Source organism: Macaca mulatta, chromosome 15 (genome assembly GCF_049350105.2).
Source record: "Macaca mulatta isolate MMU2019108-1 chromosome 15, T2T-MMU8v2.0, whole genome shotgun sequence".
NCBI lineage: Eukaryota > Metazoa > Chordata > Mammalia > Primates > Cercopithecidae > Macaca > Macaca mulatta.
Genome location: NC_133420.1, coordinates 115,239,822 through 115,252,322, shown reverse-complemented (window position 1 = coordinate 115,252,322; position 12,501 = coordinate 115,239,822). Strand labels below are relative to the sequence as shown.

The following is a 12,501-nucleotide window of genomic DNA, read 5'->3' as shown; positions in this document are numbered from 1 at the left end:
GCAAGGAAAGAGGGGGCAGTTGTCCCATGATTGTGGGAGCCAAGGGAGATTTGTAGTTGTTGATTTTAAAATATGAGTAAAGACAGAAAAATAAAGGACAACAGTAGTAATGCTAGACATACCATAGATAGGAGGTAATTTGGGGTACTTTCACCACAAGACAATAATAATGATGATCATTTCAATCAAATATTTACCAAACATTGACTATTGGCTAAGCTGGGAATTAGACAGAAATAAATGAATAAGACTCAACCCCAGCCCCTCCAAAGAAGCTGCAGCTTGGACTCAGCTGGTCTCTCTTACAATTATCCTCACACCTTCCTAGTTCCTGGGGTCCAGCCCAAAGGTAATCTGAATCAGGAGAGAAATGGAGTTTGGCCTCGTGGAATTACAGGATTTTTGAGAATCCTTTCAGCTCAGACACACACTAATGATTTATTTCTATGATTTCTGTTAAAGAGAATCAAAGGCCACATTGGATATGACAGAAGACAAGTGCTGAGATTTGACATTATACTTCTTAGAGCACACTCAAACTGCTCCACCTCCATCTATTTCCTCCCCCACCAGCTTCTGTACCATTGGTTACAAGAGCCAGGCTTATTATTTGAGACATTCTTGGAGACTGAAGACAGGTAGGAAATCCTCTGCCATCCTGGAAATAGGATGGGTCATGGATATTTGAGAGCTCAAACTGTACCTAGAAAGATTGGGTCCCTGAAAAAAATGGACCAGAGATATCCTACACTCAATTAATTAGAGCAAGGGCTAGCTGACTAAGGGAAACAGTCCTTGTTCGCCCAACTGATAAAAGGATCCTCGTTCCCAAGGGGAGGTTTATCGGCTCTTGAAGGTGCCAAGCTAGTGTTCATATTCGCAGACCAAGCCCTGGGCTGCCGGGGAAATAAATCCAGCTTTGGTCTCAGTCCTTTGGAAACCGGGGCTGGCAGAGTACTAGGGGAGATTTATGCAGCTCCTGGTATTAACTTCATTTAGCACTTGGCTGAAAACAGAGCTGGGGTTGAATGATTACGGGAGAGACAGGAGTGAAAAGCACAAATATGAGCCTGTTCCCTTAAGAAAAGGAGAAAATACCAACCGCTCGTTTGGAAGGAAAGGAAGAGTTCAATGTGATCCTGCCTTTTTTTGTGTGAGATTATAAGCAGGGAAGAAAATGTCTGTGCAGTAGATAATAGGAGCCGTCTTCTTGCATAATAATTTAAAAGAACCTATTGAAAGTTCTTTGCCCGAGTTCTGAGCAATGAAACCAGGGTCCATTATGCCCAGGATGCTCATTATTCCATCTCTGCTCCAATGTTTGATTTCCAGGATGAAGAACAGGGCACAGTTGAGCAGGATTCTCCAAGAAACAAAGAAGACATGGAGGATGATGAAGAGGAGGTGCAACAAAAAGGGTACAGTCTTTAAAACAGGGAAATAACCAAGCCTACCTCCCATTTGGTTTTATTACTTTGATTTTTTTTTTTTTTCCCCAGACAGAGTCTTACTTTGTCGCCCAGGCTGGAGTGCAGTGACTCACTCTAGGCTCATTGCAACCTCCGCCTCCCAAGTTCAAGTGATTCTCCTGTTTCAGCCTCCGGAGTAGCTGGGACTACAGGCGCATGCCACCATGCCTGGCTAATTTTTGTATTTTTAGTAGAGGCGGGGTTTCACCATGTTGGCCAGTCTGGTCTTGAACTCCTGACCTCAAATGATCACCCACCTCGACCTCCCAAAGTGTTGGGATTACAAGCATGAGCCACAGCGCCGGACCTCCCATTTGAATTTTAACATTTATTGTAATTTATTAGAGATTGTCACCACTCATCCATCTACCCTCCCTACCCGACATCCTTTCCAGAAAAATTAATGAAGCTCTAAGATGATCAATGTGGCCAATTCAAACTGCTGATGTTCTGGGAACCCAATATGCAGATTTAAATTCACCCAGGATAGTCTTCTAATTAAAAGTGTAAATCACCAACTAATTGCTCCAGTCCATACGAATGCAGTTAATTCATCTTCTCAATGTCAATCAATAGCAATTGATTGCTCAAAACCCAATCCACTTTAAATCCCAACAAACTGTTACTCTTACCTTGTAATAGCCTCAAAGTATTCCAAGTTCTTAAAACCAACTCCGTAAGGTAGGAGACACAAGATTAGTATCTGTATTTTTTGGACCAGAAAAATGAACCTCAGAGAACTGACTTCCCCAAGTGAGCTAGGAGACGAAGAGAGCTAGGTCACAATTTCAGCTTCTGATTCCTAGTCCAGGATTGTCTGCTACTCTGTCATAACACTACAGTATTTGTCCATCTTCTCTATTCCTAAATTTGATTTGCATTCCTATGTCTCTGAGGAAATTTTTCTTCTTTTTTTAGAGGCAGGGGTTCACTCTGTTGCACAGGCTGGAGTTCAGTGGTGCTAATTTTAAATCTAGAAATAGATTTTAATTTTTTTTTTTGAGGCGGAGTCTCGCTCTGTTGCCCAGGCTGGAGCACAGTGGCACAATCTCGGCTGAATGAAACCTCTACCTCCCTGCCTCAGCCTCCTGAGTAGCTGGGATTACAGGCATGCACCATCGTACCTACCTAATTTTTGCATTTTTAGTAGAGACAGGGTTTCACCATGTTGGCCAGGCTGGTCTTGAACTCCTGACCTCAGGTGGTCTGCTTGCCTCAGCCTCCCAAAGTGCTGGGATTACAGGTGTGAGCCACCATGCCTGGCCAGAAATATATTTTAATTTAAATCTATTCTGTCCAGCCTGGGCAACAGAGCAAGACCCTGTCGTGAGATCTGTCAAGCTCACTGCAGCCTCGACCTCCTGGGCTCAGGTGATCCTCCCACCTCAGCCTCACAAGTAGCTGGGACTACGGGAGGAACTTTGTTTTTATGTATCAGATGATACCTCTGGAGTTGGCCAGAATTAGGGTTGGCAGCTCTTGTCACATATACATCATCCCAAATATTTACCATATCAGAAACATAGCAAAGTTTTATCCTTCATTTTACTTTATGAGTCTCTGACCCGGAGGTACTGAGAAATTCTCTTGGGTCGTCAGAGGTACTCAGGTTTCACTAATGTCAATGAGAGTGAAACAGCCGTCAGGAGGTTGGGAATTACTCAGCCTAGATAACCAAATGACCCAAGTGTCTACTTGTGGGTACTCTGCTTTATGCAGAAGTCAGATTGCCGTAATGGACTACACACATTCCCTGCAATTAAAGAACCTGATGGAGTCAACCTGCAGTATGTGAATGTATCCTATTAAATGTCACCCTCTGCTGCTGCTTTTTAACATATATTCAACTGAGAATAATACATCATTAGCCTTTCCTAAATCAGACCATGAAAAAATGTCTTCACTACACTTTTATTCACCCAATATTTTCTAGAGCACTGTTTCTAATTCTCAGTACACATATTCACACACATACATAATGATGAACGTTTCATGAAGTGATACCTATCATTCTTATGTATGAATGATACACTATGATACTTTTGATACTTTTATTCTTTCTTGTCTTTTTTTTTTTCTTTTTTTGTGATGGATTCTCGCTCTGACTCCCGGCTGGAATCCAATGGCGCAATTTTGACTCACTGCAACCTCTGCCTCCCGGGTTCAAGTGATTCTCCTGCGTCAGCCTCCCGAGTAGCTGGGATTAGAGGCATGTGCCACCACACCCAGCTAATTTTTGTAGTTTTAGTAGAGATGGGGTTTCACCATGTTGGTCAGGCTGGTCTCAAACTCCTGACCTCAATCAATCCACCCGCCTTGGCCTCCCAGATTACAGGCTTGAACCACTGCACCTGGCCCTTTTTTTTGTTTTGTTTTGTTTTGTTTTGATACAGGGGTGCAGTGGCACAATCACAGCTCACTGCAGCCTTGACCTCTCAGGCTCAAGTGATTTTCTCATGCAGCTGGGACCACAGGTTTGTGCCATCACACCGAGCTTTTTTTTTTTTTTTTTTTTTTTTTGTAGAGACAAGGTCTCACTGTGTTTCCCAGGCTGGTCTTAAACTCCTGGGCTCAAATAATCCTTCTACTTTGTCCTCTCAAAGTGCTGGGATTACAGGCCACCATACCTGGCCTCCTTCTATTTTAATAGTGGTTACTATGTGGACTTTATAACCCACGAATGGATCTCCAACTCAGAGCCATAAAATACTGTTTCAGATAAGCAATATTTACTCCCATTTCATTCATCTATCAACCAATACGTGTCTGTTGAACATCCTTAATATCCAAGGTTCTACTCATGGTGCTGTATGGCTCATAGGCATCTGTTCTCCAGGGGTCTCTGGCCCTGGGGGACTGAGAAATTCTCTTGTGTGGTCAGAGGCACTCAGGTTTCACTAGGGTTAATGGGTTGGAAATTATTCAGCCTAGATAACCAAATGACTGGTTATTAACCAAATAACCAATATTTCCTGCTACTTGAAATAAACACAATCAAAGAAGACAGTAAGAATAAACTTCAGAGGCATCTATCTGTCTGAGGAGATGCAAGAAGACTTTTTAGAAGCCAAAAGCTTGAGCTGTGCCCCAAAGCTTGGGAGGTGGCTCACCTGGAGGTGCGGGCGAGACTGCTGGAAGCCGGGAAAGTGAAGGCACTGACCAAGGGGAGTGCAGGTCTCCCAGCTCGGGGCCACGTCCTTTGAGGTCCTGGAGTTTGGAAATCATCTATATGGGATGAGAAGTGGTCATTTTTAGAAGTGCTGTCCCGTGACCTGGAGGGGACAATGGGGAAATATGCAAGAAGTTCCTTCCACCCAGACTCAAGTGGGAGAAGGAGAGGCCTCCAAAGAAAGAGGCATCTACATGGGAACAAGACGATCCCCAGATAAGGAGAAGAGAGCCATGTGACTATCACCCTGGCCTCCCAGCTCACTCCTGGGGAACTGCTGGACACGATCCTCCTCCGAAGACAACCTACACATTGCTCACACACTACCCACCCACCCCATAACAAAGCCCTGGATGGAAATAAAGACAGTCCAACACTTCCAGAGCTTTCTGAGAAAGCTGTGACAACCCATTGGTTAATAGCCCTAACATCCAGGAAATCCTACTTTGCATTTTAAGCACACCCCATGAAGCCCATCAGTCTTGGACTAATGGGGATGGTGATGGGGGACAGAGCACCACCAACTTGTTCAGATTCTGCCAAACCAAGAGGGATGACAGAGTTCCTTGGCTTTTTATTTTCTAACAACAAATACATAATAACCATTGGTTAGAAGCTAACAGAGGATCTTGCAGTGTGCCAGAAACACTCTCTTCCTGTGACTATTTCAGCTTTGGTTAGTTATCCATCTCCCCTGCTCTGTTCCCAGGAGCATGTTGTCTGCACCTCTCTAATCCCTCAGGGGTTGGCACACTTATTCAGTGATGGTGATCAATGAATGGTCACGATCATGGCTGACTCTAGTCTAAAATGAAATGAGTTTCCCCTTTCTATTTTGTAAGACATATGCCTCACACATGTATTTGTTTGCTTTCTTGGTTTACAAAGCCTAATCTACCCTCAGCATACAATGTATTTCATGTTTTTGGTATTTACTTCTCCCTGCCTTTTTGCTTTTGTGTTGCAGGTGTTTGGAAAGGAGATATGACACAGTATGTGGTTTCTGTAGGAAACACAAAACCACTCTTCGGCACATCATCTGGGGCATTTTATTAGCAGGTAAATAACAAAGAGGGATAGAGATACCACAGTCTTTTTTGCAGGGGTTCCCACAAATATTAACTTTAGGTGGGAAGAGATTAAACCTTTACTGAATCATCCAGGGAGGCAGAGAAGTAATCAAAAAGCCCTTAATAGGTGAAGCCTTTGCAAATTTCTTCCCTACCCCATTTATGAGGCCAGAAGCTCCTTCCTTCCTTCCTTTCCTTCCTTCCTTCCTTCCTTCCTTCCTGCATGCCTGCCTGCCTGCCTGCCTGCCTTCCTTCCTGCCTGCCTGCCTTCCTTCCATCCTTCCTTCTGTCCTTCCTTCCTTTCTTTTTTTGAGATGGAGCCTAGCTCTGTTACCCAGGCTGGAGTGCAATGGCGCCATCTCGGCTCACTGCAACCTCCGCCTCCCAGGTTCAAGTGATTCTCCTGCCTCAGCCTCCCAAGTAGCTGGAATTACAGGCACCTGCCACCATGCCTGGCTAATTTTTGTATTTTTAGTACAGACAGGGTTTCACTGTGTTGGCAAGGCTGGTCTCGAACTCCTGACTTTGTGATCTGCCCACCTCAGTCTCCCAAAGTGCTGGGATTACAGGTGTGAGCCACTGTGCCCGGCCGGGAAGCTAATTTTCGGAGTCAGTTACTCTCCTCACTCTTATAGCCTTTGTTACTGTCATGTGGATTTGAGGGGTGCATTGGTTCACACAAATCCAGAAAACACAAGTGATTAATTCTTTATATGAATACGACATGAGTAGCCTAGGGCCATCTAGCCCATTCCGCTTGCCTGAAGGCAGGACAAAAATGTCTCCTGTTTTTACTCCCTCCAAAACAAAGAACTCCTTGGCTCACTTTGTTTGTTTTTTGTTTTGGTTTGTTTTTGTTTTTGTCTTGTTGTATTGTTATTTTTTTTCTTGAAGCTCAGCACACTGAACTTGGCCCATTTTAAAGAACACTCCTGTCTGTAAAACATAAGCACCCGCATCCAAGCCTACAGGCATCAATCCAAGGCTGCTGCACCGCCAAGGTCAGTGGTTTTGCGGTGCTCAGACAGTTGGAATAGGAAACAGTAGGGTTGGTGAGCTTTCTGAATACTGGGCCAGATAATATTTTAGGCTTTTCAGTATTTCATACGTAAGGTCAAAACCATGCCATTCTGCCACTGTAGTAACAAAGCAACCGTAAACAATCTGTAAGTGGACAGACATGGCTGTATTCCAACACAACTTTATTTCTAGAACACACATACAAACTGTCAACTGAAGAATCAATCATGAGATTCAAACATTTGGAAAGCAAAGTTCTGTTTCTCATAAAGGGTTGCAGCCTGCAAGGTGGCTATTCTGACAGGCTGGGAAGTATAGTCTCCAACAGAAGCCAGAAACAAGTACTTTGAGGGAGGGAAGAATAAGACAGGAATTTATGCTGAAAGGATTGGCTAAGCATAAATATTCAATAAGCTATAGGGGGAGTCATGAATATTTATGAAAGGAGACACATTCACATGCACAACTGAGATCTATGCCTCTTTATGGAGCATGTGTATAAAAAATAGCAGTGTTACCATGATCTGAGGGTGGAGTTATCAGCCCTGTGAAGTCAAAAGGTAAAGCAAAGGACACAGAAACCCTCACTGTGCATCCTCCAAGACTGGCCAGAACCACTCCATGGTCAGCAGTCTCTTATCAGGAAGAAATGCCTTGTGAAACTGGTGAGCTGTCACATCAAAATTCTAAAGAGGCCGGGCACAGTGGCTCACGTCTATAATCCCAGCACTTTTGGAGGCCGAGGCGGGTGGATCACCTGAGGTCAGGAGTTCGAGACCAGCCTGACCAACATGGTGAAACCCCATCTCTACTAAAAATACAAAATTAGCCGGGCATGGTAGCACATACCTGCAATCCCAGCTACTTGGGAGGCTGAGGTAGGAGAATCGCTTGAACCTGGGAGGCGGAGGTTGAAGTGAGCCGAGATCGCACCACTGCACTCCATCCTGTGCAACAGAGTGAGACTCCGTATCAAACAAACAAAAACTCTAAGAGGGAGGGGGAGTTTGGTTACCACCTCAGATGATTGGCTAAAGGCGATAGAGAAATGAGCCTTCCATTTCTTGTTTTCCAGAGCTGGTTTCTGCTTACTCCTTAGGAAGGAATTCTGGTTAAAGGGTCAGTTGAGTTGGTTGGGTGAGTTAGGACTTTATTTTTATTTCTCAAAACACACAAATACAAATGTACTTGCCACCTGCAAAAACAAGTAGCAGGCCAGATTTAACCTGCAGACCACCTCTGCAGACCTTTAGGAATAGGAAACCTTATTCTTATCCCAGAATCTGCTCTTCGAAAGCAGCCACCTTGGTAATTGCCCCTACCTCTTTTCCTTAGAGACTCTGTGTCACTTAGATAAGTAGTCTGTTGTTGGTAGGTCTGTGCCTTCACGCCAGTTTAGACCGAATCTGAAATGCAAACCACAAGAATCAGTACCTCTTTGCCCGTGGTCGCTTCAACACTCAGCCTTTCTCTGATAGTAGCTCACCTGCCGAGACTGAATGCCAGGGATAAAAATGGCCAGTACCTAGAGGCCCAATGATCGAGCATCAAGATTCAAGAACTCAGAAGGTCCTGTAAGAATAAAAAGACCTAGCACCCTGTCCTCCTAGCATTCATGGCGATAATTTTCCAGACTTGCTTTGAAAAATATCAAAAGCCCCCATCAAAGAAGCCAGTAGCCATATCAAGAGCACTCCTGCATTCAATGATATCTTGATTAAACTTCCCCTCACCTGAGCCAAATGAAGGCTGGAGGCTGGAGGCGTATCCCAGTAGTTAGTGATGTTCAATGTCTGTTTTTGCTTCCTGGACAGGTTATCTGGTTATGGTGATTGCGGCCTGTGTGCTGAACTTTCACAGAGCCCTTCCTCTTTTTGGGATCACCGTGGCTGCCATCTTCTTTGTTGTCTGGGATCACCTGATGGCCAAATACGAACAGCGAATTTATGAGATGCTGTCTCCTGGCAGAAGGCTTCTAAACGGCCATTGGTTCTGGCTGAAGTGGTAAATGCAATCGGTTCTCTTACTTCAGTTAAGAGAGAGAGTCTTTTCCAACACCATTTCAAAAATTTGTTCTGAAATTACTTCCTCGTTTATGGGATATGGAAGCTAGAAACACCCTAGGGAGTAATCTGTTACAATGTCTTCAGTTTACAAACAGGAAATCAAAGCCTAGATGAGGCAATGGCTCATTTGAAACCTGTGCAAATGTCCTCACACACTGCCTTAATGTCAAGTGTATTAAATGATAAAATGTTGTCCAAAAGATGATGAGCATATTACACTCCATGTGCTATATTAGCGAGAGACATCTCTGTGCCTACGTATTAGGAAGTAGTTAGAAAAATAGAAAAGAGTGAAAGTTTTGTCATAACAGGATGGCTTCGCTCTCCCTCCGACCTGTCAGTGGAAGCGCACCGTGATCAATCAGTAATGTCTGTCCTGGCACTAGATAGGGAACAGCACAAATGCCATCTAATCTCAGTACCTGTAAATAAAGAATTGGGTTATAAGTACAAACTGATGGAGATTGCTGATGACGTGTCTTTAAAGAGCTTTCATTTTTACCAACGTTTTTTCTTTTACGAGTTATACCTATTCTCTTTACAATTTATTTACAAAATGAGGATCGTAGAACATATTCAATCTTGAATTTGATTATAGTTCCTGTATGGTTGACCATTTATTTTGCCTACAAAATCTTTGCTATTTTAATTATTATGATGAACACAAATCTTTATATCTATTTATTATTTATTTATTTATTTATTTATTGAGAAGGAGTCTCATTTTTGTCGCCCAGGCTGGAGTGCAGTGGCGCGATCTCCTCTCACTGCATCCTCCATCTCCCGGGTTCAAGCGATTCTCCTGCCTCAGCGTCCTGAATAGCTGGGACTACAGCTGCCCGCCACCACGCCCAGCTGATTCTTTTATTTTTAGTAGAGATAGGGTTTCACCTTGTTGGCCAGGATGGTCTCAAACTCCTGACCTTGGATGATCCACCTGCCTCGGCCTCTCAAAGTGCTGAGATTACAGGCATGAGCCACCACGCCTGGCCCCAAATAATTTTTCTATCAGGTTTTCTTTTCCTCTAATTTCTTCCCATGCCTTTTACTCATAAAAAATGTAGGGCTTTTAAAATTGTTTAGGGATGTTGAAGACTGCTAGCACTTTTTTTCATGACCCATGGGGCTATGGTCAAAATAAAACAATTTTTTTCATTCATCATTCTTCCAATTTTATTCAATGGGAGATATCTACCCTATATTTTACAAAAATGCCAAAAGCCCATGACCCTTCTGAACACTCTTAGTAATAGTCCAAAGTTCATAGCCTTGTCTTTTTTCTTTTTTTTTTTTTTTTTTTGAGACAGAGTCTTGCTCTGTCACCCAGGCTGGAGTGCAGTGGCGCCATCTTGGCTCACTGTAACCTCTGCCTCCTGGGTTCAAATGATTCTCATGCCTCAGCCTCCCAAGTAGCTCAGCCTCCCATGTGCTGCCATACCCAGCTAATTTTTTTGTATTTTTAGTAGAGGCGGGGGTTTCACCATATTGCTCAGGCTGGTCTTGAACTCCTGGCTTCCAGTGTTCCTGCCTTGGCCTCTCAAAGTGCTGGGATTATAGGTGTCAGCCCTGTGCCCAGCCTATTTTTTAAATTTTTAATTGTTGTGGGTATGTCGTAGGTTTGATACAGGCATCATGGACATTTTTTAACATCAGAATATGCTGTCCCCTCCAGTAATGAGAACTGTGAACTTGACCCAGTGCCCTAGCTTTCCTCCCTAGCCTGGGCCTGAGTGTCCCCTTTCTCCTTGTTACTTGCTCCCCTGCCAGTCTCAAAGCCAGGATCAGCCTGGCTACCTGCTCTGGATATGAAGCTGGCCTTCTTGGGAGGAAGGGCCTGTGAAGTGTTAGAGCGACCCTTTCCCATAGGACCCTGTGTCCTGCAGCAACTGCTCAGAGCTTTTCCCTCAGCCTCTCTCTGAGGCACCTCCTCTCCCTTCAGGTGGCCCCCTGAGCAGGACCCCAGACCACTTCTCTTCCTCAAGGCTAACATGGGATCTACCAGGAAACTTCACACATCCTTGGCCTAATAAACTGGGCTTGTGCAATCCCAACACAGCAGGCCTTTTGGTTCTGCTGTGCAAGCCGTGAGTCCTGAGTCAGACTTGTCAGGCTTGCTGGGCTCCCCAGGGGAGCCAGAACTCGCCCTAATGTCTGATCTCCCTCTCGGCGGCTGGTGAGGTCCCCCAAGGGCAGATAACATATTCCAAGTTATTCCTTAAAGGGAAGCAGATAACACCTCACCCACCCCACAAAACGAAGGTGAAGAATCCCAGTAGCTCTTTCAAAGAAATCACTAGACGTTCCTCTCCAAACATGCTTTCTCCTCTCTGGCCCCTTCATGCATCCTTGGACAGGTGAAGGGCCCAAGAGTTGTAGAGTAAGGAGACCCAGTACTTAATTTTTTAGCTATTTGCCTTGATAGCCACAACCAAAAAGATTCTGTCGCAGTTTCCAAAAGCACAACCTACTGGTGCCAGAGTGTATTCATCTTGTTTCTATGTTTCTTTGTTAATTTAAGCCTGATGGCTGGGGTGGTGGCTCACACCTGTAATCCTAGCACTTTGGGAGGCCGAGGCAGGCAGATCACCTGAGCTCAGGAGTTCAAGACCAGCCTGGCCAACATAGTGAAACCCCATCTCTACTAAAAATACAAAAATTAGCCGGGGGTGGTGGCAGATGCCTATAATCCCAGCTACTGGGGAGGCTGAGGCAGGAGAATTGCTTGAACACGGGAAGTGGAGGTTGCAGTGAGCCAAGATCGCTTCGCTCTACTCCAGCCTGGGCAACAGAGCAAGACTCCATCTCGTAAAAAAAAAAAAAAAAAAAAAAAAAAAATTTAAGCCTGATTATGATTCTCAAGTAGCACAACAAATGATGCCAATGCCTCCCTTCCCCTTCTCTTAGGGTGATCTGGAGCTCCCTGGTCCTAGCAGTTATTTTCTGGCTGGCCTTTGACACTGCCAAATTGGGTCAACAGCAGCTGGTGTCCTTTGGTGGGCTCGTAACGTACATTGTCCTGTTATTTCTATTTTCCAAGTACCCAACCAGAGTAAGTATCCAGCTGATCTTTTAGATTCTTTTTTTATTTTTCTCCCCATGTGTAAATTGCTCAAAATATTGATTGTGAGAGAATTGAACTATTGTTCAGTACTTTTCTTACCTTGATGGGATTATTTAATGTGGCCACGGTGCCCTATCTTCCTGAACTTTCACGGTACTGTTTGTTACTATCTCATGCTCCATTTTCAGTAATTTTCCAGTTACACAACCAGTGAGATGTTCTCTCCCTGTCAAGTCTAATTTCTTCTCGCATACCCTCCATCAAACACAGAGAAAATTCATGCATTTTGATCCAGATTTCCCCAGACGAAGTCCCATGCAGTTTGGGCATTTATACTCCAAAAATTTGTCCTTATACAATTTTCTTTTTAATATTGAACTCAACTCTTATCCTAGTTCTGTCCACTGGTAACCCATGAAATGGGCAAGAATTCGGAGACATCAAAGCTCTCATATGTAACTCATGATGGCAAACTCTGGAAGACTTTACCATTAAAAGCTTGACCCAAGGGAAAAAAACATTAATCAGAGACCAAGTCAGCTAATATGATCTAAGTTATTTGCCCTGCTGAGGGGAACATCTCCATTGTCTGTGCTTCTGATGCCATAGTCCTTTTGAAGCCACTCAGCCCTGCACCACCGATGCA

General features: G+C 44.2%; 1 protein-coding gene across 3 annotated transcripts in view; it reads left to right on the top strand.

Moving 5' to 3' along the window:
• Positions 1-12,501, top strand: part of SLC28A3 (solute carrier family 28 member 3) — a 64,937-nt gene that overhangs the window by 29,156 nt on the left and 23,280 nt on the right. For 2 of the 3 annotated variants that reach the window (XM_001106570.5, XM_077966282.1), the window contains exons 3-6: positions 1,333-1,418; positions 5,606-5,697; positions 8,543-8,732; positions 11,699-11,843. In XM_001106570.5, the coding sequence (XP_001106570.3) occupies positions 1,333-1,418; positions 5,606-5,697; positions 8,543-8,732; positions 11,699-11,843 (513 nt within the window). Of the gene's footprint in view, positions 1-462; positions 639-1,332; positions 1,419-5,605; positions 5,698-8,542; positions 8,733-11,698; positions 11,844-12,501 lie in introns of all 3 variants that reach the window. The other variant, XM_077966283.1, reaches the window with a different exon arrangement.